Genomic DNA, 26,087 nt, shown 5'->3' on the forward strand with positions numbered 1-26,087 from the left:
TCGTAAACAAGGTTAAGAGACAGCTGTTGGTTGACATCTGCCGAACTTTCGTAGTATCGTTCCGTCGACTTACACCGAACTAGTTCTACAGTTGTTCACGGGTGGAGGATTTATCGGTTACTCAAGTTGTCAAGGGTTGTTTTAGGGTTGCATTGCTTTGAGAAGGAGTTTTGATGGGTCATGGACTTGTTGATGATGTATCAAGTGGCTGTGGAGGAATTGTTAGATTTATGATGTTGTGCACAGCGCCCCCTTGGTGCTTGTAGTGTAGATTGGATGCACTGTGGCAACAACTGGTTAGCTGTCAGATGTGGCAGTCGCTTAGTATTTGGAAGTTAACCTTCGGTGAGCTTGGTTCGGAGTTCAAAGGGTACCATCAGACTGATTGTAGGATATATTTGGTTGTATTTGTGCCATCCTTCACGGGGATTATTTCTACAAGTCAGGATTGTATAGTGGAAGACTGATTGGTCATTTTGGTGTGGATATTTGCAGTCTGAAACTTAAGCTCTTTTGAGGATTTGTGGTGGTTACCGAACTCGTGCCAGGTGGGAGGATTTCCGAAATTAGGTATGTCTGAATCACTGTCGCATCTCTCATGTGATCTTAGCTATGATATCACTTCTTCAATTCTACAACCTTCGTTTCTCGTCTCTAGATTCATAAGAAACAGAAGGCCCTCAGTCACTCATCAAGTCCCAGTAGGACTTCCGTGCAGAGCACCGCACACGAAGAAACGTATAGAAAACTCCTTGGCCAGGGTAAGAATTTTACCATTAAATGTGTTTTTGATGAGTTTAGTAATTTCTGATTCCATCGTTATATCTCAAATGAATATTAGTATTGAAGAGAGGTTTCAACACTCATTCAATTTTCTTGATTTTTACGGATCATATATACTCTTGTTATCTTGCTACTTTGCTTGATGAAAATATACCAGGGGTATTGATTAGTCAAATAGTCCTATTGAATGGGGGTTGAATCTCACCTTGTTTCATCTGATTCTGATTGAGAATTTTCTTCCGTAGGGTTTTTCTTCCTGCTTTTTTTTGTCTTCGTCAAGGGTTCCTGTTTTCCTTTATTTTCTTTCTGGATCTTATTTGGTGATCCATTACTGGTCCAGCTTGTCGTGCCCTACAGGGTGATCTATCTTGGTGGTGCTACAGGGTGATCCATCTCCGCCGTACTACAGGGTGATCCACCGGTGCTACAGGGTGATCTATCTTGGTGGTGCTACAGGGTGATCCATCTCCGGTGCTACAGGGTGATCCATCTCCGCCATACTACAGGGTAGCCTAACACCATATACCGGGTGGCCCAAAAGGAGCACGCAAGTTATAATTGATTTATTTGAAAATTTGTGATATACTGAGATATTTGCATAATTGTTGCCCTTATGTTTATTGATACCTGTTTGATATAGTGTTCGTTATTTATACCTGATTGATATAGTGATGCATTTGTGAAACGGAAATTGAGGTATTTTCTTCCTTTCACGATTGCTGATTGACACCGATGCGCGACCTACGCCTGAGCTCACGCGACGCAAACGAGTTTGTCTTACCATCCGATACTAGTATTTACGATTTCACCTACTCAATCTTCGTGGTAGTTTTACTCGACGTATTGTAGTTTTTTTTGAGCGTCGTTACTACCGTAATTTATGGCTGATTGAATTCGTGGTTATATACACCGCGCTTTTGTATTGTCATTTGAACGTCGCGTAGTAGTGTGAATATTGCATTGTCGTCTTAGAAGCGTTGTTGGTTAATCCATGTAAGTTAGGATTACTGAATAAATCATATTGGGGATCTTTATCTTTTATTTCCAATATTAATTGGTAAGTTATTGATATTGTGAGTTACTTAGGGTATCTGGAGGATTAAATTTACCTGGCGCCCATTAAGATCTATTTGAAATTTGCTAAGTTGTTTAACCCACTCCCGTCTCCACTGTTTAGCTTAGCCGCGGATACCCATCTGTCTTATTTGTTACCGACAGATGATTTAGTCTCCTCTTGTGGTTTGTGAGGTGACACTCTATATCAATCAACCCTATAATGTGAGTGAAGTATTTGTTACATTCGATAATGGTGGACATAAAAATGAATCTTGGCCCTCAAATTGGGTAAAAATGATTTCATCTACAGTCAATGATGGTCAATTGACAGTTTTGGGTGTTGAAATAACAAAAACTTCAAAATTTTGGAAATTAAGACTCATTTTTGATGATAGAACATTTGGTGATTCACATTGGAGAAATGTTAAAGAAAGATTGATTTCCACCACAGACCCATCACCTCTAAAAGTTTGTGCTGAATAGGATATGAAAACAATTTCTGGTCTGATCTACTTCATTACAAGTGTATCATTCCTGCAAATATCCAAATTTTGTCTCAAATATCTACATAAGTTGAAACCGTTGATTTCACAATGAAAACGGTCACTATACACGAAGAACATATTGAAATCCATTATATGATTGTTTGGAGGTTTGCCTACCATGAATCGAAAAGAAAATTTTGGGAATATTTGGCAGTTGATCGAATGCGTTTCAGGAGGCGTATTGAAGAATCTGCAAAACTTATTAATCCTATTTTAAATCAAATACATCGAAAAAATATTTATGAATCAAGATTTTTGAATAAATATTTGTAATGTGTTTAATTTTTTTTCATTCCAACCTGAGCCACAAATCAATGAGATTGAGAAATTTCCTCTAAGCCTAGGGAAATTGTCATTTTCACGCTTAATTTCAAAACCTGGCAACGTCTCATAAGTCACATCACCGTACAAACCGATGCTATCTCTATCTTTCTCACACTCATATGACTAACCGAACCATCAACGTTGGACGTACACACCCTGTATTTGATGTGTTTTCCATTAAAACCCTGTATTATTATTATTATTATTATTATTATTGCTCTTATGCCCAAATTGAGGACTAATTCGAGGGCCCAAATCGAGGTCCAACTCGAGGGCCTAAATCGAGGGCCCAAATCGAGGACCCAAATCGAGGACCAATTCGAGGACCCAAATCAAGGACCAATTCGGGGACCCCCCCAAATCGAGACGTCCAAGTAGGACCCATCACGAAAACCTACACCAAACACCCGTCACAACACCCCCCCTGTCAATTGTCATTCTTTCCTACACCCACACACACGCAAAGACTGCTCTTTGCACCACCCCACAAACCTCGCTGAGGGGTTGTCTTACTCTTCTACACCACCACCACCACCGACGACAATGACCAACGACTTCTTGTTGGACCATCGCCATCCGACTACGCGAAGTCAAAATGACGCCAAACCGGCATTGACCTCCTACTTGTTTAATTTGTGATCACTGGCAGCTTGAGCCAAACCATGTTTTTTTTAATGTCAACTAGTCATTGAAGTTGAATTTTTAGGCAAGGTATGTTTTATAATAACTAGTTAAACAGTATGATTGAATCAAAAAACCGAAATTATATAATTTTTATCTTTTTTATTGGAAAGTTATGTTTTTTAAAAGATACCTGATATATATTATTTGTGAAATACTTGTTGCAGTTATGTTTCAATCTTTTTCTAATCAACTACACCATTAAGTATTTACTACTTTACTCAAGCATTTGACAAGTGAATTTTTCAAATTTAAAAGAAATCAATTAATTTTCTAAAATGAGTGTTTAGTTACTGTTCAGATGGTAGCTAGCCAGTTGGTTAATGTGTGAGTAGGATCCATTCATAAAAAAACATTTGCGAATGAAGGTGAATTTTTTTAAATGTTTAAAAGTAATAGAAAAATCGTTAAATAAAGTTTGAAAATATGTTTCTCCTTTTTTTGCAGGGTTATGATGAAACAAGCTGGAGTCGTCAAAAAATTTTTGCAGTCGTAGTTTTTATTTGCTGTAGTAGTTTTTATTTGCGTTAGTAGTAATATTGCGGTCTATAATTGCTGCATCATGGTTTTCGTCTTGGTTCAAGTTGGACATAGGAAAATTGTATTCCACAAAAAACAACTATCAAGTCGATATGATAACAGGGCATAAGCCCAAACAATGTTTTTTTAATGTCAACTAGTCATTGAAGTGAAATTTTTAGGCAAGGTATGTTTTATAATAACTAGTTAAACAGTATGATTGAATCAAAACACTGAAAATGAATAATTTTTATCTTTTTTATTGGAAAGTTATGTTTTTAAAAGATACCTGATACAGATTCTTTGTGAAATACTTGTTGCAGTTATGTTTCAATCTTTTTCTAATCAACTACACCATTAAGTATTTACTACTTTACTCAAGCATTTGACAAGTGAATTTTTCATGTTTTAAAGAAATCAATTAATTTTTTAAAATAAATGTTTAGTTACTGTTCAGATGGTAGCTAGCCAGTTGGTTAATGTGTGAGTAGGATCCATTCATAAAAAAACATTTGTTAATGAAGGTGAATTTTTTTAAATGTTTAAACGTAATAGAAAAATCGTTAAATAAAATTTGAAAATATGTTTTTCCTTTTTTTGTAGGGTTATAATGAAACAAGCTGGAGTCATCAAAAAAATTTTGCAGTCGTAGTCTATGATTGCTGCATCATAGCTTCCGTCTTGGTTCAAGTTGGACATAGGAAAATTGTATTACACAAAAAACCAACTATCAAGTCGATATGATAACAGGGCATGGTGTGTCATTTTTGGAGAAAAATGCGAAGTTGTCATTGATGGTTATCATGATGATTATGATATCTTGGATCACTTTGCAAGGATTCATAATACTAACGCCTTCCAAATTGAACTAATTAATTTGAATATGCCACAAAGAATCTTTACTGAAACTCCGAAATGTAGTAAACCTCGTTCAGAAGGGGATTCTGGTTTGAAAAGATCACGACACGATAGAGGATTGATCCCCAAAAATATTTTGAAGATTATGCTATCAGAATTTGACTCAATTGATTACGAAAATCAATTTTTACAAGTCACAAAAAGTTCAACAGAAATTTCTAATGTGAACAAAGTGTTTCAGTCCGAGGTGAGTACAGACGAGGTAACACTAATTCCTGATATTTCCCTGCCTTTACAATATGAAGCAACTGATTTGAACCATAATATACAAGTATCAAAAGATTTAGAAGTAATGCAATCACCTGATACATGCGAAGAGGTTCAATCAGAGAGTATTGCTGAAGGAATTAGACGTATTTCTTATAATCTGACAGATTTTTCAAGAGTAAGAAGTGTAGAAAATATACATCAGCATATAACAGATTTACCTACTTCAAATAAATACTTTGAATGGAATGCTCCTGACAGTTCACATCACATTTTTCAAACAGAAGAGCTTATTCCAATCCACGTTAACATTTCTCCTTCTCCTTTGGTGCCTATTGATAGCCACAAAAACAATGTCGAAGACACTCAAGTGGTTCAAAATAGTAAAGCAAGGAAATTGAGGTGAGTTCTATTTTTTATATACCATTTTTTTTAACTGTTTTTTACATATGAGATCATCTGATGATACAGGGTTGAAATATTGGGGTGCAATTTTGTAATATGTTGAATAATGTTTTTTTTATTACAGTATGAACAAAGCAAATATTTGTAAATATTGCCACCTTACAAATACAAATATTAGACGACACATTACGTCAATGCATAAAAACGAAGAGGAAGTAAAGGAATTCTTGTTGTTGGCAGAAGGTAAACAATTATATAAAGAATTATATACATGTACATTTTGCAATAAAATTTATTTTAGACAATCCAAAGAAGAAACAGTTACTTTCACAAATTCGTCGGGATGGAAACTTTTGTGGATTTAGAGAAAACGAGTAATATGTTCTATCTCGAAATAAAATAAAATTTGACTCTCACATAGCCTGTAAAGGATGTAAAATCATATTAAAAAATCATCATTACATTCTCATTTTGAGAATAGTTGTCCAAATAATGTCGTGAATGGCACTTCCCAAACTGTTTTGAAACAATCAAAGGCAATGAGTTACAAGATTCATAACATTGCTAGTGAGACCATGAGAAACTTAGTTTTCCCATCATTTAGAGAAGGTCCAGTGAGAGATGCCATAAAATTTGATAAAATGATTTTGATATACGGCAACGAAATGTGCTTAAAGTATCACTATGCGATGATAAGAAACAGGATGATACGACTGGCAAAATTATTGTTGCAAATCAAAACAAACCGCAAAGAAATTATTGAATTGAAAGATTTATTGAAACCTTGTTATTTTGATGATATCATTAAAGTTTTGAATGATATTGGACACCACGATAGGTGTCATTTTACGTTTCTGAGCCTTAAATGTTATTTCACCACATATATAGCAAAAGCTATCGACAGAATTCACACACTTTCGAGGCATTTCAGATCAGCACTTAAATTAATTTGAAAATCAACTTCACACGATAATTTCAATAGCAACCACGTGCGTACAATTAACAAACTCACATAGGTTATGTTTACTACTTAAGAACAGCTGATGAGAGGGGTGTTATGTAAACAAACATGTGTACCAACTGTTGGTGATGAAATATTTCATTTGTTGAAAACTCAATATACATATATATATATAATATAATGATACTATATCTTGAAAACAAGAGCTAATATATAATTTTTATGGTCACTTTCGGTTTTAACACGTGGAAATACATTAAAATCATCTAATTTCAACCCCGAAACAAAAACTTTGTTGTGTTGTGATATTCAGATGCTCAATGTCTTTCTTCTTGAAGGAAGAATCAAATACCATGAAGCTCTTCAGAAAAAATTTAATATTAGTGATTGGTTGAACTTAGGAAAGTACATTTTGATAACTGTAATAGTTTTTAACCGGAGACGGCCTGGAGAAATGGAACGGGCACTAATTGACGATTTGGAAATAATCCAGAAGATTGATGAAAATTCTGAAATATATGAAAAACTCCATTCTGAGGAACGTATATACGTGGACATATATTTGAGATTCATAATTAGAGGTAAACTTGCCAGGGGAGTGCCAGTACTAATTCATAAAGAAGTACACGCGTCTTTAAAATTGTTTTTGAGTTATAGAGGACAAGCAGGGGTTTTACCCAGCAATCCTTTCATTTTCGGACTGCCTCAAGCTGAAAGTGAGAATGTTGTGTATCGTCATCTTATTGCAACAAAGTTACTACAAAAATTCTCCGAAGAATGTGGTGCTCAGGTTCCTACGGCTTTGAGGGGTACTATTTTACGAAAACATGTTGCAACTTTTTCCATGTCTATGAATCTAGCAATTGAAAATTGTGCAGACCTGCGAAAAAGAACTCTTCCTCAAATTCAGTTATGGATAAAAAATAATTTACACCAAACTTCAGGTTAGTTGATTCAAACTCCTATAACAATATTTTTTGAGAAGTTTATTCGATAAAAGTGTATTCTGTCATATTTTTCAAAAAAAATTAAATAAAATTATTTTGAAAATGTGAATATTTCCAAAGTATTACGAAAATAAAAGGTTCCACTATAGATTCAAGAGGTCAATTATTCTTATGTTCAATTGTAAAGAAGAAGAGTATTTCTTAAAACCATTTAGTGATTCATGAACACATAAAATAATTACAAATTTCAAAATATTTCGGAAAGTTCTACTAAAAATAATTCCATGATAACAATTCATTATTAAAACAAATTTTTTGCATCTTCAAAATACGAAACAAACTAATGTGAATATCTGTTCACTACATCTTAGGATGATATTATTTTCAAGTTATGAACTATTATACTTTTATTCTTCAGCTTTCATTGTTTGAAATGATAATACGCCATGGTGGTACATAGTTCACGCAAGGTACATCAATTTAATCACATTATTACATATGTGAAGCTGGTACCCCGAGAGGAAGAAATCTAAGTTTCTTCAGCATATTCTTATGAAAAAAAATATTTTGTATATAACTCATGAATAAAAGTATAGTTAATATTTCAAGGAGCAGGTGATATTTTCATTATAAACTCAAAAATTGTTCAGAAAACCAATGTAAGTTTCTCGATAGGACTCCCTTCAAAATTTGGATTTGCCATTCAATGCATTCTAATTATTATCATATCTGAAATTGAAATCTCAAATTTGGGAGCAAACATTTCATTTTTAAGGAGTATCGTTAATTGACTTTCAGTATCTATTCAAGTTGGAAGATCTTACCTTCTTTATATTAAGTGTAAGTTTCAATCTATCCGAAACATCTCCATCTACTTTCAAATGCAGAAAAAACGTTGGAGGATTAAGTTTAAAAATCATTTTCTGTCAATAAAAACCGAACCATAAATTTAAACCATTTAAAAGAAAAACTTTAATTAGGGTGTTTTAATCTTTGAAATGCACTCATAATATCCTCAACCCATTTGCAAAAAGTCAGTGGGCAATATTGTTTCTTAGCCCACAGTGTACTTTGATGTCATGATGACATTTCTATCACGGTATATTTGAAAAATACTTCTCTTCCTAAAGTTACCATGTACTCCATCTATATAAATCAACCGAAACTGATAAGTCACTCTGAAGTGAAAGACTAAATATTCTGATACAAGATTATCTCAAATGTTTTTAAACTACATTTTTGAAATTCCAAGAAAAAAATAATTTGCATTTTCCTACATTGAAATATTTTTTTGTTCAGCTCAAGGAAAATCTTGGGATTCTGCATCTATAGAGATAGTTCAGTACATAGTGGGTCCATCTTATCCATCAACAGAAACTATATGGAATGTTACGAAGAACAATCCAGAATTGGCAGATAAGACGCCCAGAAGAATAAGAAGTCAAATTCAAAACCAAAAAAAACTATACCAGAGGTCGGTCCTTATTCAGAAGAAAGCCCGCGGATTGAATATTACATTATAAACTTATTTTTTATTGTTGATTTGATAATGCTTTGCGGTATTTTTGTGCTGATTCAAATATTTAAATTTACTGAAAATCGTTAAGATATTGTATCCTCTCACTCTCTACAGGATTGTAGAAATTGTTTATTTATTTGAAAATTTCTCATACATCAAATTGAGGAATAATATTTTTTGAAACATTCTAGATTTCATTCAAACTGACAAAAATCTTATTTAAATTTTTGACCTGTTATTCACAACAATAACTAGTTGTATTTCAGTATTTTTTGTAGTGGTTATACATGTGATATTTTGAAAAATCCTGTCGTCAATACCCAAGGAATCGAAATATAAAAAACTAGAAAAACTCTTATTCGTAAATGAGTAATTACTTTAAGACATTACAGCAAAAATCAGAAAAATAAAACCAATATTAAATCGTTTACACGCGAATGAAATTTAAGAGAAAAATAATTCTAAGTCCGAACGGCGGACGGTAGCCTGAACGCCGATATACTTTGTCCTCCGGTAACTTGTACGTCGGTGTCGATTTGCCAAAAGGGGGCGTGTCCTACGACTCCGCCCCCTCCGACCGCGCGTACCGTTCGCCGTAACGGCCGGCTGGCCTCCCAGACCTGAGCCCCAGGGATTTTGGGACTCAGTTCCTGTCTGAGTACGACGGGAGGTTGGTTTGCTTCAGTTAGCTCTCTTGAAACGTAAAACTCCTTTTGGAGGTACTGACCCCGCCATGAAGCCACCCCCAAGCCTCTCTCGGCTTCAGGGTGACCCCCTGGCATTCCACCACCCCCTAGCGCTTCCGCTAGGTCGTCAGTATCCGGCTGGTTCAAGATGCGAGGCGCTTCTGCGCGCAACGCATCCCTCTCGCCCCAGGGATCGCTAAATGCTCCCCCCGGGGGCATCGCGACGCCTGGCGTCGGACGACCCTTACTTCGGCACTTGGTTCCGTTTCCATGTGGCCAGCATCTCCAAAGCCTTCGTTGCTTTGAAAACGCTGTCCGTAGCATGAATCTCTTGTCGGGTTCGACAATGGCTCTATTTCCTGTACACATGCTGTTTCTACAGGATGGCTGTACACCCTGTGTATCTTCGGACTCCTGGTTACCACATAAGTGGGTAACTCTTCCGTCATGTGTCTCATTATCTCGCGTTCAGGCAGAATAGTCGGTTTCGGAGGGAAAACTCCTTCCGGTTGTCGCCGTCGGCAAAAATCTCCGATTTCTGCTTTTTGTTCCGGTTGGGAACAAATTTGCGAATTTCGTAGTTTCGGAGCCGATCTCAGCATAGGAGATCGTGTTCGCATCGCTAGCATCGCGCGAAGCCCTAATTGGGGTTTGCTTTGCGGCCTAGCTGGTGCATCTCCTCGGAGATGGTGTCCGGTTTCTTGTAGTGATGTCTCCTGACGTTTTCCTACGTTGTTTTCCTCCTGGAAAAACGGTGTATTTTCCTCCTGGAAAATACTATTTCGTCGACTCTGAGGTGTATTATATTCCCTGATGCGGTTTAATACTGTTTGATAAGCCGAATTATTATCGCGTTTTGAAGACTCTGTCCTTTGTGGCGTGTCGAATTCTCTATCTATTCGTCTTACTGAAAAACCATCAGTGCTCGGGTTTTGTCGCTCTGCGACCAGGGGCGAGGTACTGATGTCCTCGTTTGTGAAAAGGATACGCTGAGTAGGGCCTAGCCTCAGACTGGCTGGTCCTACTGGAGTTCTCGGAATACTGATTCCTGTGAAACCAGATTCCATAGGGGTTTCTTGTCGGCTCGTCGGAGTCGCACTCAGGCGGCTAAAATTGTCTGACAAAGGATTTATGTGACCGAAAATTGTGGTCTCGCGATTTGGCACTGATGTATTTTCTGCAAGCTGCGCTCGCGCGTGTCCTGTTTTAGTCTGCATTTCGATTTCAAAAGTCCCTAATATGACTCTGACGAGGAAATAGTCAGAGGGTAGGATTCACGGAAATCTATATTTTTAAGTTCACCCTTGGTTCGCGAAAGCTACTTTCCTAACCAAGGCCTACAGGGTGAACTGAGCTAGTGATGAAGGAACAAGGAGCCTAGCGGTTGAACAGCACCCTAGGATGAGGGCCGCTCGCAGGATTAGGTGGAAAGGTATCGAAGTCCTGGAAAGGTCCCAAAGGTTAAGTTGAGTCGTTCGCCCGAAGGACGTAACTAATGATGTCTTGACCCTCCCGAGTTTAATCTCGAAACACCTCGATCTTTAACACCGCAAGGCGATCGGGTGGGGTGAGACCGGGCAACTTTAGTAGGGACCTGCTCTTCCTTTGCAGGATTTGGGCTGCTTTCCTTTGGCGGGGTGCCAAAAGGAACCTGGACAAACGTAAAGTATGGTTATGTGCAACAATAATATATCCAACCAGCAATCTGCTCCAGTATCGATTTTAACAGCTCCCAAAATGTCCACGGTCCTGGAATTCCTCAAATAAATATCCAGCCACTAATATATTCCGATTTGGTTTCTATTGATCCTGGGGATTCCGAATTCTAATAAAAATTCCTTCAAATTCGCTGTTTAGTGTTAACCGCAGCTTCCTGAAGACTCCTGTGATGTGCTGTGTCTCTATTAGTTCTGAAAAGAACCAGAGACTCGAATTCATTCAAAATAATCCAACCACAGCTTAAAACTTTTAAAATATCTTCGAATATTTAAAATCGTTGTTACTTGTTCACTGTTCGAACTTCGACTAACTATCGTGACTTGGAACTCCGCATATTTATCCTAAATAAACGGGCTCTCTTCCGCGCCACTTTCAGCCAACCAGAGATCGCAAAAGCCGTGCGATCCTGACTGACCTACTTTCAATAGTTCCACTACGAAAAAAACTCATTTCGTATGGATTTGCCAGCGTTTACGACCTGTTTTTATGCAGGCGCTGGGCTTTGACGTAGGAATACCGCTCTGCTCATTTCCATTGACGTCTATATGCCGCTGTTTCTGTCTCATTCTTTTCATGTTTCGTTTCGCTTCCTCAATTTGCGTTGTACGATAAATGAAATCTAACAGTCTTCGGCCTCACTCGGAAATCTTCGGAAAATCACGAAAAACCTGATTTTCGTTTTCCTTGATTTCATATAGATCTCAGCATCCTAAGACAAAAAGTCTTATGCCGCGTCTCGATATTCCTATTCCTTCTTGCAAAAATATGCGTTTGAAAAATCTTACATTTTTCAAACTCAAATGCTAATAAAAATTGAACCACGAGCACTGGAAACGTGATCGAGGTGTCAAACGATAGCTGCTAAGAATCTCTATCGATGCTTCTTTGAAGAAAGCACGATTTCCCTGTCTAGCTAACTGAAAAAGCCATTTTCCATAAAATCAGCTTTTTCCCTATTTAAAAATTAGCGAAGGCTAATAATCTTGCAAAAGATTTTTCTATCGCTTAGGAAACGACATTTCATATCTTAATTTTCGAAACTAAGCTGAAATATCTTGGGAAAACCAATGTTTTTCCACGTTTTCTTAATGTTCATTCTGAGTGGGCGGTCCTTATACTGAAGCTCGTGAAATTTCAAACTAGTTTTGTCTCACGACAACTCGACGTTCAGGAGCAGACGAAAATTCATTTCGCTGTCGTGAAACAAAACTAGTTTGAAATTTCACGAGCTCCAGTATAAGGACCGCCCACTTAGAATGAACAATACGAAAACGCGGAAAAACATTGGTTTTCCCAAGATATTTCAGCTTAGTTTTGAAAATTAAGATATGAAATGTCGTTTCCTAAGCGATAGAAAAATCTTTTGCAAGATTATTAGTCTTCGCTAATTTCTAAATAGGGAAAAAGCTGATTTTATGGAAAATGGCTTTTTCAGTTAGCTAGACAGGGAAATCGTGCTTTCTTCAAAGAAGCATCGATAGAGATTCTTAGCAGCCATCGTTTGACACCTCGATCACGTTTCCAGTGCTCGTGGTTCAATTTTTATTAGCATTTGAGTTTGAAAAATGTAAGATTTTTCAAACGCACATTTTTGCAAGAAGGAATAGGAATATCGAGACGCGGCATAAGACTTTTTGTCTTAGGATGCTGAGATCTATATGAAATCAAGGAAAACGAAAATTCAGGTTTTTCGTGATTTTTCGAAGATTTCCGAGTGAGGCCGAAGACTGTTAGATTTCATTTATCGTACAACGCAAATTGAGGAAGCGAAACGAAACATGAAAAGAATGAGACAGAAACAGCGGCATATAGACGTCAATGGAAATTAGCAGAGCGGTATTCCTACTTCAAAGCCCAGCGCCTGCATAAAAACAGGTCGTAAACGCTGGCAAATCCATACGAAATGAGTTTTTTTCGTAGTGGAACTATTGAAAGTAGGTCAGTCAGGATCGCACGGCTTTTGCGATCTCTGGTTGGCTGAAAGTGGCGCGGAAGAGAGCCCGTTTATTTAGGATAAATATGCGGAGTTCCGTGTCACGATAGTTAGTCGAAGTTTGAACACTTAGCGGGTAGCAGCAATTTTTAAGAATCCGAAGATTTCTTAGAAGCTTTAAGTTGCGGTCAGGATTTTTTGAATGAATTCGAGTCTCTGGTTCTTTTCAGAACTAAATAGAGACAAAACACATCATTGGAGTCATCAGGAAGCTGCGGTTAACGCTATATAGCCAATTTGGAGGAATTTTTACTGGAATTTGGAATTCTCAGGATCCCTTGAAACCAAATCAGGATATATTAGTGGCTGGATATTTATTAGAGGAATTCCAGGACCGTGGACATTTTGGGAGCTGTTAAAACGGATACTGGAGCAGACTATTGGTCGAATACATTATTACTGCACATAACCATACTTTACGTTTGTCCAGGTTCCTTTTGGCACCCCGCCGAAGGAAAGCAGCCCAAATCCTGCAAAGGAAGAGCAGGTCCCTACTAAAGTTGCTCGGTCTCACCCACCCGGTCACCTTGCGGTGTTAAAGATCGAGGTGTTTAGAGATTAAACTCGAGAGGGTCAAGACATCATTAGTTACGTCCTTCGGGCGAACGACTCAACTTAACCGTTGGGACCTTTCCAGGACTTCGATACCTTTCCACCTAATCCTGCGAGCGGCCCTCATCCTAGGGTGCTGTTCAACCGTTAGGCTCCTTGTTCCTACATCACTAGCTCAGTTCACCCTGTAGGCCTTGGTTAGGAAAGTAGCTTTCGCGAACCAAGGGTGAACTTAAAAACATAGATTTCCGTGAATCCTACCCTCTGACTATTTCCTCGTCAGAGTCATATTAGGGACTTTTGAAATCGAAATGCAGACTAGGGCAAGACAAGCGCGAGCGCAACTTGCCGAAAATACACCAATGCTAAACCGCGAGACCACAAGTTTCGGTCAACCCAGTTCCTTGTCAGACACTCTTAGCCGCCTGAGTGCGACTTCTACAAGCAGACGCGGAATCCCCCAGGAATCTGTTTTTGAAGGAAACAGTATTCCACGAACTCCGGTAGAGTGGGCCAGTCTGAGGTCGCACTCTACACAACGTACACTTTTCGCACACGAGGACACCAGTGCCTCCCCCGTGGTCGCAGAGCGGCAAACCCTGAGCATTGGTGGTTTTTCCGCAAGTCGAGTAGCCAGAGAACTCGACATGTCACAAAGGACAGAGTTCTCAAATCGCGATAAAACCCCGCGAAATAGTGAAACAGTATTAAACCGTTTTAGGGCATTAAACACGCCGAACACCCTTCGAATGGATCAAGAAACATTCGCAAGAGAACGACGGGAAATGCAACTCCGAGAAAATGGACATCGTCTCCGAGGAGAGGTGTTCACCAGGACCGGGAGCCCGCACCAGGCCAGCCTTCGTCAACTGCTCGAGATGCGAGCCGAGTTGACAACGCCAAGAACGGCCTCCCATCGAAAACATCCACAAAGCGAACCCCAATTAGGGTCTAGCAGGATGATAAACATGGAAACGCAATCTCCTATGTTGAGATCGGCTCCGAAAACGAGCCAACAGCGTTTTTCATCGGAACCGCAACAACCGGAACAAAATGAGATTTTTAACCGGCGGCAACAACCGGCAGGTTGTCTGCCTCTAGATTTGAGAGTTTTTCCCGAACGACAGGTTTTGAGTGGAAACATTGAGGCGGTGATACCTACTATTGTAGTGGAGTCACCAAGGGTGAGATTCCACAGGGTGTACAGTCATCCTGTGCCAACCGTAACCCGAGAAATGTCGAAGCCATTGTCAACCCCGACAAGGGAATCATGCCACGGACAGCGTTTCCAAAGCAAAGAAGGCTTTGGAGATGCTGGCCACCAGGAATACGAACGAAGCGTTGAAGCAAGGGTCGTCCGACGCCAGGCGTCGCGATGCCCCCAGGGGGAAGCATTTAGCGATCCCTGGGACGAGTGGGGTGCGTTGCGCACAGGAGCGCCTCGCACCTCGAACGAGCTGGATACTGACGACCCAGCGGAAGCGCTGGGGGGTGGAGGAATGCCAGGGGGTCACCCTGAAGCCGGGAGAGGCTTGGGGGTGGCTTCATGGCGGGGTCAGTACCTCCACACAAATGTGGAAGAGCAAGTCGAAGCAACACAACCTCCCGTTGCACCCAGGCGAGAACTGAGTCCTGAAATCCCAGGGACTCAGGTCTGGGAGGCCAGCCGGCCGCAGCAACGAGAAGGGGTAAATCTAATACACGGGGGCGGAGTCGTGGGACACGCCCCCCCAGGCGCCAGTACCGCCGATTACTTTTACCCCCCCGGAGGACATCGCGTTGCGCTCTCGCGGCGAGGTAGGCGGAGTTGACGCCAGCCAACCACGCGCGAGAAACTCTTGCGCGATTTTATATTTAAGAAACGCGAAATGGATTTTTAACTCACTGTTCGATGACTCGCTTTACTGCAATCATCTGAGCTTCTTTTTGACTGTTTTATTCTGCTTTTATGTTCTACTTGTGAACCATTGTAAACTGATTGTTAGTTATTCACTATACATCCGACGTGCGTTAATAATACACTGCAAATTAGTAGCGGCTACGTTTTCAACTTCCTGCGTTAAGAAAGAGTTCTTAACTTGAATAGAATTCGGACTCGTCTGGTTAGACTAATAGTTTGGAGTTCGTTATCCAGTGGGATAACCGAGGAGATTTTGTGGAAACAAATAGACAGCGGCGTGTTATAAAAACCTAGTTCAGATAACGGACAGAATACTTGGGTATTGGCTGCAGATTAGTATTGTACAACGGTTGTTGCCAGTGCAATTACGAGTCAAGTGTTTGGGAGGTAATTTAATCAAAAACAAAAATTACCTCCAGAAAGAATTCGTTATGATCACAACGATCACAAACAAAGCTGTCTTTTTCAAGACAAACCAAACCGATTAGACTTTCTAGTGCCGAGTGAATTCGTGTGCAGTGCTGCGGACTTAAGCTGGTAAGCAAACAGACAATTTCAATAACTTTTGTGTGCATTCACAGTGGTACCTGCTGGACTCCGAGATTCGACGTGGGATTCAAAGGAAGAGGCCTCTGTCGCCGTATTGACTGCAAACACAGCGAATACAGCCAGAGGTACGCCTACCCGAGCCGTCTACGAGAGTCTTCACGAGAAGACTCTCATTGCATTGACGCTCGGCGGCTTAAAAGCCCTGAGTCCCCGGGGACTATTCGCATCTTCGGAGTTAGGAACTGTAGGCAGGTCACTTCGCGGTGTGAGTCTCTTGTAGATAGGGATCGATAGGGAAACTCTGAGACCGGTCCCAGCGGCCAACGTGGTGTCTCACCGTACCCCCGCGAGTTTTTGTTTAGAAGTAGATACATTTTTAGGGAACTAAAAATAAATAATTCGATTTTTTTTTGAACTTTAAAGAAAAATAACTACTCTCCCTCGTGTAATTCGGTTACACTGGGAAAACAAGATCATCCGGGAGTCAAGGGGACTTCCCGGCTCTGGTCTCTTGTGGAGACTTCGGCGGCGACGAGTATACTCACTTCCCTGGCCGGGCATCGTCGAAATCAAAACCGAAAAATGAATGACGAAATTCATTTTTCCAGTACGCCGAGTCGACAACATGGCGCTGGCCAACGTGGGCCCATGGATTTACAAATGGAATCAGTTCCAAATTCAGCAATAAATCCATTTTTGGAAATGGACGAATATATAAATACTTCTACAAACCCATTCTTAGCAATGGCTATGGAAGATGAGGTAACACTCAGGGACGCTTTTGGAAATTCATTCATAGTAAGGAGTGAAGTAGAATCGTTCCCCAAAGTGGGAAATTCACAAAAAGAGATGAAGAAAAATGTGAATTTCAGTGAGGATATGCTTTTTCGAGTTCAGGCATAATACAAACTCAATGGCGCCCAGAAAAGATAGAGGATAATCAACAAATAAAAATTGTTGATCAGGCAATAAATAAATTAGCTGATGTCCTATCAGTGGCAATGGGCCAAGGACATTCGGCTAATCAGGGGGGAAACCGTCTGGATAGACAGAATCTTCCAAGGTTTCGAGGCCTAGAAAATGAGGACCCGAAACGGTTCATAGACAGGATAGAAAATGAGCTAAGGAAAGCGAAAATCTCACAGGAAGAATGGGTAGAGATTTTCTGCGGTCAATTAGACTCAGATGCTGCCAAGTGGGCGGCCGTGTACAGGGAGAGCCAAATAACTTGGCCGATTTTGATTAACAGATTTAATCATAAGTTTGATAGCCCTGAGCTGTTAGCTAAGCTAACGGCGAAGTTTTATGGAGAGGGACAAACCCGGAACATTAAAACGGATGTTTTTATCATACAGAAGATCGGCTTGGCGAAAAGACTGTTTCCGGGGATGGATGAACAAGCAGCTATGCACATTATTGTTCAGTTGATCTCTCCGGAGATTCGATGCTTTTTCAGGGGACGAGTCCCTGACAAATTAGAACAACTGCTTCAGGATGCGTCGGCCATTGAGGAGGATATCAAGCTCTCAAAAGCGCCGACAACCAGCAAGGTAGTGAATGCCCAAGTCCCAAATCAGCATCGAGGGCCGATACAAAACAATCCAAACTCGCAGAACAACGCGAGGTATATCCCACCCTATAACAGGGGAAATGAAAACAGGCAACAGCAGCCTCCGTCCGCAGGGTCCTCAGAGAGAAATGGAAACCAGCGGATTCAAAACAGAGACAGGTCTCCACCTAGGAGAAATGTCAACAACGTCCTAGAAGAAACTAGCCAGGAAAACTAGGAAGTTGCGCAGTGCCAAGTGGCGATGGCCTGTGCAACTTAATAAATCGCCAGAATAATCTAAAAAATATAGATTTTTCTTCCCCGTGTATAAACAGCTTCTCTGAAGTACTTTCCCCACTCGACGAAGAGCCAAAAGGGTTCGGTCGATCCCTCCCTAGGATCCCCGTTGTCATTAATGACAAAGCTGTAACAGCATTAATAGACACCGGGGCGTCCAGTAATTTTGTGCGGGCAGATGTACTGTCCCACAAGAGCTTAAAAAATCTCCCAAACTCAGGAATAGTCCTCATGGGTTGTTCTGAGAATATTACTAGGAGTATGGGTCAGATTATGCTAGATGTATATATAGAAGAGAGGGTATTCCAGCTAAAGTTCACTGTCCTTAAGGACTTGCAAGAAAAGGTCATATTAGGTATGCCTTTCTTGAAAGGTCAACAAGCCAGTTTAGACTTAGCTAGGAATACCATTTATTTTGGACAAGCTCCTCGGTTGTCAATATTTTTTGAAGGGGAAACCCTCAGAAGGCCCGGGAGAGATATCGCGCCTCTGAGTCTAGATGACTCACAGTTCAACGAGGCGACAAAATCGGAAATTCTACCAATATTGGAAACGTTCAAGGACGTTTTTGAAGAGACGATACGCCAACCTCAGACAAAGGCTATTCTCCACAAGATTATAGTTAAAGAGGAGAAGCCGTTTAGGCAAATGCGTTATGCCAAGATGTCTGAGGAGCGTAAACGGATCGTCCATGAGGAGATCCAGAAACTACTAGAAGCTGGGGTGATTACTAGGAGTACCTCCCCTTATTGCTCCCCGGTAGTTCTAGTGCCCAAGAAAGGCGGTAAGCTACGCTTTTGCGTGGACTACCGTCAGATTAACAAACTGATAGTCTCGAAAGCACCACATTTGCCTCCCATCCAGGAGACAGTAAGAGAGATGGGTAAGGCCAATATATTTAGCACTTTGGACTTGCGGAACGGATTTTGGCAGGCTCCGTTGGAAAAAGATTCTAGAAAGTACACCGCCTTCGGGGGCCCCGATGGTTCGGTGTACGAATTCAAGGTCCTAAGTTTTGGACTTAAAAACGGGCCGGCCGTGTTCCAAAAGCTCATGTCCGAAGTGCTATCAGGATATGTAGACAAGTTCTGTAAAGTGTACCTTGACGATATTATTGTTTATTCTGACAATGTCAAGGCACACTGCGATCATTAAAAGCTAATATTAGAACGTTTGAGGACACATGGGCTATGGCTTTCCCCAGGGAAATGTATGTTCGGGTCATCGACCTTGAACTACTTGGGAAGAGTCGTGTCCGAGAAAGGAAACTTCCCGCAGGAGACTCATATTCTGAACGTAAGGAATTTTGCAACACCAACCTCGGTTAAGCAGTTGAGAGGATTTTTGGGAACTGCAGGATGGTTACGGGAGTTCATTCCACATTTTGCGAAAATGGCGGCCCCGTTAACAGACTTGATTGACAAAAAACTCAAATTTAAATGGAACGCGGAAGCCGAGGAAAGCTTCCAACGGATTAAGCGGGCAGTATCGCAACCGCTACACCTGGTAAGGCCTGATCTTGCGAAACCCTATTTTCTGCAGACGGACGCTAGTCAGGTGGGGATTGGAGCGGTACTGTTCCAGCGGGGGGAAACACTGGAAGAGCGTGATGTGATAGCGTTCAGCAGCGCGAAGCTGAACGAGACTGAGAGGCGCTAGCACATCAATGAGATTGAGTGCCTGGCCGTAGTATGGGCGATTAAGAAATATCGGCACTACCTGCAGGACGGTAATTTCACCATATTAACAGACAGTTCGGCGTTGACTTGGCTCGGCCGTATGAAGGACGAAAGAGCCAAGTTGACTAGATGGGCGCTGTTACTGCAGGAGTGCGATTTCGAAGTCGTACATGTGCCAGGGAAGCTGAATCAACTTCCAGATTTTCTCTCCCGAAATCCCGAGGAGGTGGAAACAAAGGCTGATTTGGAAGAGGAATCAGAGAGGATGTTTTTCCCTCACCAGGAACGACCAGTAGAGGACCAGAGCGAGGAAGACATCGTTCTGTGCCTAATCGATGAGGTCGCTGAAATATTCAACACCTGTGATATGGTATCCCTATATCATGGGGTTGAAACGTTACTAGAAATGAGAACCTTATTCGACCAGATAGTCGAAGAACAGAAGTCAAGCGAGGGAGTTCGTCGGTTCAGGATGCGCATCGAGAGAGCGCGAGGAAATCCTGAACCGAACGAATATGAACAGCGAATCATGAACGACTTCCAAACGGACGGGGATTTATTATATTATGTAGGTCCAGAAAGGAACTGCAAGCGTCTGCTAGTCCCCAGACGTTGTTAGAACTTGATAATCCGCAAGTACCACGACGAAGGCGGACACCCCGGTATTGACGAGACCATTAATCAAGTGAGTCGTCATTTTTACTGATCCAACATGAGAAAACAAGCGCAGGAATATATAAAAACATGTCTGACCTGCGCTACCACTAAAGCGTCGAAGCCACAACTCCCAGCGGGACATCGGCCGCTTGAACCGACAAGGCCATGGCAAATGGTGTCTGTCGATGTTCTCGGGCCTTACCCAGCAGGGGGAGTGGGAACAAGTACTTAATTGTCGCGGTGGACTGCTTTTCTAAGTGGCTTGAGACTAAAGCCTATAAGAGCGTCCAAGCAGGAGTGGTAACGAAGTTTTTGTTGGAAGAGGTTTTTTATAGATGGGGTTTCCCTGAAACTATAATAACTGACGGCGCGGCGATGTACTTAGGAGCGACGTGGGAACGATTCTGCGAATCCCATAATATTGTGTCCAGGATGAGTCCGTCGCACCACCAGCAGGCCAATCCGGTGGAGAGGCGGGTGCTGGAAATCAAGAAGATGCTCCGCGCCGCCCTCATAGACAAGCCGGAAGCTGAGTGGGAGCGGCATATACCGGTAATAGTGTTTCACTTACGAACAGGGGTGAACGCGTCTACGGAAATGACTCCTAGTGAACTGCTGCTGGGATATGAAATTCCCAAGCCCGGAGAATGGGCTACTCCTGCGCAGCACTCACGAAGGACTAATAACCAGCATCGGCAGGCTAGGATAGAAAGAGCCAATCAGATGGCCGAGCGTTACAGAGAAAGGATTTTTCCGAATCGCGACGAACAGCCAAAGGCGAGTTTCCGGCCAGGAGACTGGGTACTTTGCCGAAATTCAGAGTTAATCAGGAAAAATTTCGGCCAGACCTGGTCAGTCCCTTCTCGGGTGATCCGGAAATTGGGGGTAAATACGTACATCGTGAACCGTGGCGGTCAAGATCGCACGATACATATTAATGACTTGCGGTTAGCGCCTCCTCCGAGACCGGGCCAGGATCATCTAGATCCGAGGCATCCGGAATTAGATCCCTAGCATAAAAGCCTTTACATTGTAAATAATAGGTCGAGAGCGGAGCTGAAAGGCGGCTGTGATGCCTCGACATGTATAGTAGATTTAGTTAGTTTAAGGGGATACAAATTGTTGTACATATAGGATTAAGGACCAATTGTATATCCATGAATTTGTAAATATGTTATTTGAAAAAATAAAGAGAAAAAGAAATTGCTTCTCAGGCACTTGAACTCGAATAGCCGTGCAACATCTTAGGGCAGGGGGGTGTCGTCAATACCCAAGGAATCGAAATATAAAAAACTAGAAAAACTGTCTCATTCGTAAATGAATAATTACTTTAAGACATTACAGCAAAAATCAGAAAAATAAAACCAATATTAAATCGTTTACACGCGAATGAAATTTAAGAGAAAAATAATTCTAAGTCCGAACGGCGGACGGTAGCCTGAACGCCGATATACTCGACGTTCAGGAGCAGACGAAAATTCATTTCGCGTTGCGCTCTCGCGGCGAGGTAGGCGGAGTTGACGCCAGCCAACCACGCGCGAGAAACTCTTGCGCGATTTTATATTTAAGAAACGCGAAATGTATTTTTAACTCACTGTTCGATGACTCGCTTTACTGCAATCATCTGAGCTTCTTTTTGACTGTTTTATTCTGCGTTTGAGTTCTGCTTGTGAACCATTGTAAACCGATTGTTAGTTATTCACTATACATCCGACGTGCGTTAATAATACACTGCAAATTAGTAGCGGCTACGTTTTCAACTTCCTGCGTTAAGAAAGAGTTCTTAACTTGAATAGAATTCGGACTAGTCTGGTTAGACTAATAGTTTGGAGTTCGTTATCCAGTGGGATAACCGAGGAGATTTTGTGGAAACAAATAGACAGCGGCGTGTTATAAAAACCTAGTTCAGATAACGGACAGAATACTTGGGTATTGGCTGCAGATTAGTATTGTACAACGGTTGTTGCCAGTGCAATTACGAGTCAAGTGTTTGGGAGGTAATTTAATCAAAAACAAAAATTACCTCCAGAAAGAATTCGTTATGATCACAACGATCACAAACAAACCTGTCTTTTTCAAGACAAACCAAACCGATTAGACTTTCTAGTGCCGAGTGAATTCGTGTGCAGTGTGCTGCGGACTTAAGCTGGTAAGCAAACAGACAATTTCAATAACTTTTGTGTGCATTCACAGTGGTACCTGCTGGACTCCGAGATTCTCGCAATAGCCATATTTGGGCCAAGAAAAATCCTTTTGCTATTCATCCTCATGGCCATCAAACAAAATTTTCATTGAATGTTTGGGCAGGAATATTAGAAAACCGTTTAGTTGGTCCTTATCTTTTACCAGATAATTTGAATGGGGACAATTATAGCACTTTCTTGGGAGAAGTATTGCCTGAATTGTTAGAAGATGTTCCTCTGAATATCCGGAATGGAATGTGGTTCAGCACGACGGTGCTTCTGTTCATTTTTCGTTAGCTGCTAGAGAGTACCTAAATCGGAAATTCGGTGACAATTGGATTGGTCGAGGTGGACCCCACAAATGGCCTGCCAGATCACCAGATTTGAATCCTGTTGACTATTTTCTTTGGGGTCATATGAAGTCACTGGTTTATGAAACAGAACCAAAAAGCCAAGAAGAATTAGTCGCCCGCATTCAAGCTGCATCGATAACGATTGCCGAAAATTTAGAATCATTTGAAAAAGTGCGATTTTCTATATTGCGCCGTTGCAGATCGTGTATAAGTGTTGACGGAAAAAATTTCGAACAATTACCCTATTGATTATTCATCAGATGTTCTCATTATTATTCAAAAGCACATTTGAATTTTCAATGTAAATTTCAAAAAGAAATTCGTGTTTATGACTCACTGTTCTAGAATTTCAACAGTATTGTTTCTTATCACATTATCTAAAATATGTGTAGAGAAGGTATATTTTGAACATGATATTTCTACTCAAAGATGAATTATGAGAACCGACATCCAACTCAGAGTTATGTAATTAGCTGTAAATAGACAACTTCCATTTCTTCATTTATTTAAAAAACTTCATTTACTGACTAGAGTTAGCGAAGATCTTATCAGATGGTTATTCAAATAAATTGACTTCTTCCAAATACATTTCTTTTTTTCAGGCGTATAATTAGAGTCTACTGGTAAAATTTTGTTTTTCGACTTCATCTGTGAAAATTTGAAAACACTGTATACTTTGAAAATGTTTTTCATTTTCTTATTAATGAATATTCTTCAAGATATTTACGATTCTACAAAGAGAAGTGTGATTTCACGAATGGGAAAGACAGGATAATTGTGAACAAAAAATAATTTTCCCAAAATCCAGAATAATGGTGTTATTTTAGGATTATTGGAGCCTAACTCAGTCGAGATTCCGAATGATCGCAAATTTTATTTGGGGTCACTTTTTTTCAGATCACAAAGTCACTCGAAAATCTGAGAACAATGAAAACATTTCAACAATGAAATCTATTATCAAGCACGAAAATAAGCCTCAAGAGTTATGATTTGTCATTACAATATGCTAAGGGTGAGCCCTTAAAAGTTAAAGAAATGGGTTATGCAGATTTTTTTGATTTTAAGTCACTTTATAACAGGATGTCCCTTAATGTTATCAAGGATACAGAAGGTAACCCTTTTAAGGTGTCTGAAATAAAACAAATTCGATTCGAAAAGGGGAGTGATGTTTTTCAGTATAAAAATAGTTTTAAGGAAGTTGAGTGGAAAGAGGTTGATTTTAAAAAAAGAATATCACGTGCTGAAGAAAGCCTTTCTTTAACACCTGCTTACAGCAGGAAGATTCCTATTCCAGGAAACAAGTTAAAAGACTTAATGAATCTGATAAACAATAATATGATTCCCTCCTTCTACAAACCCTTTTATGACAGTCTTAAATAATTAGAAATTAAAAAAAAAAATTGTATATTTGTTTAATCCTGATTGTCAAATAATAATTTTGGTTCTTTGTATTTTGGTTTTTCTATAATTTGTTGTTAAATCAATCTCAAACAATTTTGATAATTATTGTTGTTCAAATAAACTTTTTCATCACATTTTCTAAATATTTTTACTTGTATTCCTTACTCCTATAACGACAGAAGTGTAAAATTTATGATGTATTCTCAGAAGAACAATGACGTATTCACATGGTACTGGATGCTGTGAGGGTGGTATTTATTATTTTATAAATTCTAATAACTTAAAAGTTGCAATAATAAACCACAATGTCTACAAGCTACTCTCATAAACGAATCAAACCAAATCTATAAGTCATTTTATTAAGACAAATTAAAATTATTTTTCAGTTGCTTGTCCTGTAAAATTTCAATTTTTGCAGTTGTGTCATTATACTTCCGGAGCAGCGATATAAGAATGCACGTATCAGTTCAACTCAATTTTTCTCGAAAACTACTGGTTTTTTTATAGTGAATGTTTATTTGGTTTTTACGTAAAATTGATCAAGGAATTCAAAAAAAAGACGGTTGTGGATATAAAGTCAGTGGCGTAAAAAATAAGGGGGGAAATATAAGCTATTACCCGGTGGAACGCCACTGGCTACTGATACTGAAGCAAACATACCACTGGAGGAAGCACATTCTAGCTCGTAATCGATTTGCTGAGTTTCATTAATTTATTCCTTTTAGTCCGGGAGCTACGACGAAAAGGGTCTTTTTATTTTGCAACTTCAACGCCCTGTATTTCTGAAACGGCTCATTTCCGGGCACACATGTCCTACCTCATTTTTCATCATTTTGCAAGAGGAATGACGTGGTATAAGTTTGTCCGTCGAATTCTTAAACACCCTGTATATATACAGGGTGTCCCTGGACTTCCTCTTTTCCTCTCGGGAATGTATAGATGGGGTCAAAATATCACCAGTACTTCATATAACTTTTTTTCCTAAAAGTCTTCGTAACCAAGTTACGGGCCCTCGAAGTTACAAAATGAAAAATGTTTTTCTTTGATAACTTTTCAAGTGAATATTCAAAATCATCCAAATTTTGGTAATTGACTAAACAACTGAATTCCGTCGATGAGCTTTCATGCAGGAGTCAGTTGTTTTGCTACAAAGTCAGGAACGGACTACCCCCGATGGTCCACACCCCAAAACTTTGAAATGACAGATATTTTTCAATATTTTTCAATAAAATAAGGTTACTTGGACAATTTTATGAATAAAAGTACTCGTGTGGAAAGTCGATCGGAGCAACGAGTCTTGATAAAAATGTAGTTCTACTCAACGACATCAAACCCGCTCGTCCACCATTATTTGAAATGAATAATTATCAAAGCAGAAATAATAATGATAACGTTAATTCAACAACATTTATAACAGGAATAATACAAAGTATGCTGAAATGAAGTCGTAAACAGAAAGTACAGTACCTATATGGAAGTTTAAGTCACAATTGTGATAGCAGATATTTTTTCAAAAGAAATATCAAGTTCTATAGATTCGTGGTGTTTTTAAACTAACAAGCTACTCTACTATGAAATATCGAATTCATTCCATATTTTGTATGTACATAATACGTGTGGAATAATCACGTTTCGTGTTGATCAGTTATCTGAATCTCATGAAACTCAACATTCGAATGTTTCAAATTCTTCTTCACAGGTAAA

At 39.9% G+C, this 26,087-nt stretch overlaps 2 protein-coding genes across 2 annotated transcripts; both read left to right on the top strand.

Annotated features, from left to right (window-relative positions):
- Window positions 1–4,791: 4,791 nt before the first annotated feature.
- Window positions 4,792–7,272, top strand: LOC141483453 (uncharacterized). Its single transcript, XM_074178106.1, has 3 exons — window positions 4,792–5,435; window positions 5,563–5,681; window positions 5,740–7,272. The coding sequence occupies exons 1-3, from the start codon at window positions 4,792–4,794 to the stop codon at window positions 5,814–5,816; spliced, it is 840 nt and encodes a 279-aa protein (XP_074034207.1). The 3' UTR covers window positions 5,817–7,272.
- On the top strand, window positions 6,713–8,869 carry LOC141483447 (uncharacterized). Its single transcript, XM_074178098.1, has 2 exons — window positions 6,713–7,343; window positions 8,646–8,869. Exons 1-2 carry the CDS (start codon window positions 6,713–6,715, stop codon window positions 8,867–8,869), a joined length of 855 nt encoding a protein of 284 aa, XP_074034199.1.
- The last annotated feature ends 17,218 nt before the right edge of the window (window positions 8,870–26,087 follow it).

Source organism: Leptinotarsa decemlineata, unplaced genomic scaffold, assembly GCF_025532065.1.
Source record: "Leptinotarsa decemlineata unplaced genomic scaffold, Ldec_3_MD MMD2_P_RNA_scaffold_14, whole genome shotgun sequence".
NCBI lineage: Eukaryota > Metazoa > Arthropoda > Insecta > Coleoptera > Chrysomelidae > Leptinotarsa > Leptinotarsa decemlineata.

Bases quoted from the DNA above. Each gene is read 5' to 3' on its own strand.
- LOC141483447 (XM_074178098.1), top strand. From the start codon at position 6,713: ATGCTCAATGTCTTTCTTCTTGAAGGAAGAATCAAATACCATGAAGCT. The intron at 7,344-8,645 runs GTTAGTTGATTC...TTTTTTGTTCAG, and splicing joins TAATTTACACCAAACTTCAG to CTCAAGGAAAATCTTGGGAT.
- LOC141483453 (XM_074178106.1), top strand. From the start codon at position 4,792: ATGCCACAAAGAATCTTTACTGAAACTCCGAAATGTAGTAAACCTCGT. The intron at 5,436-5,562 runs GTGAGTTCTATT...TTTTTATTACAG, and splicing joins AGTAAAGCAAGGAAATTGAG to TATGAACAAAGCAAATATTT. The intron at 5,682-5,739 runs GTAAACAATTAT...AATTTATTTTAG, and splicing joins ATTCTTGTTGTTGGCAGAAG to ACAATCCAAAGAAGAAACAG.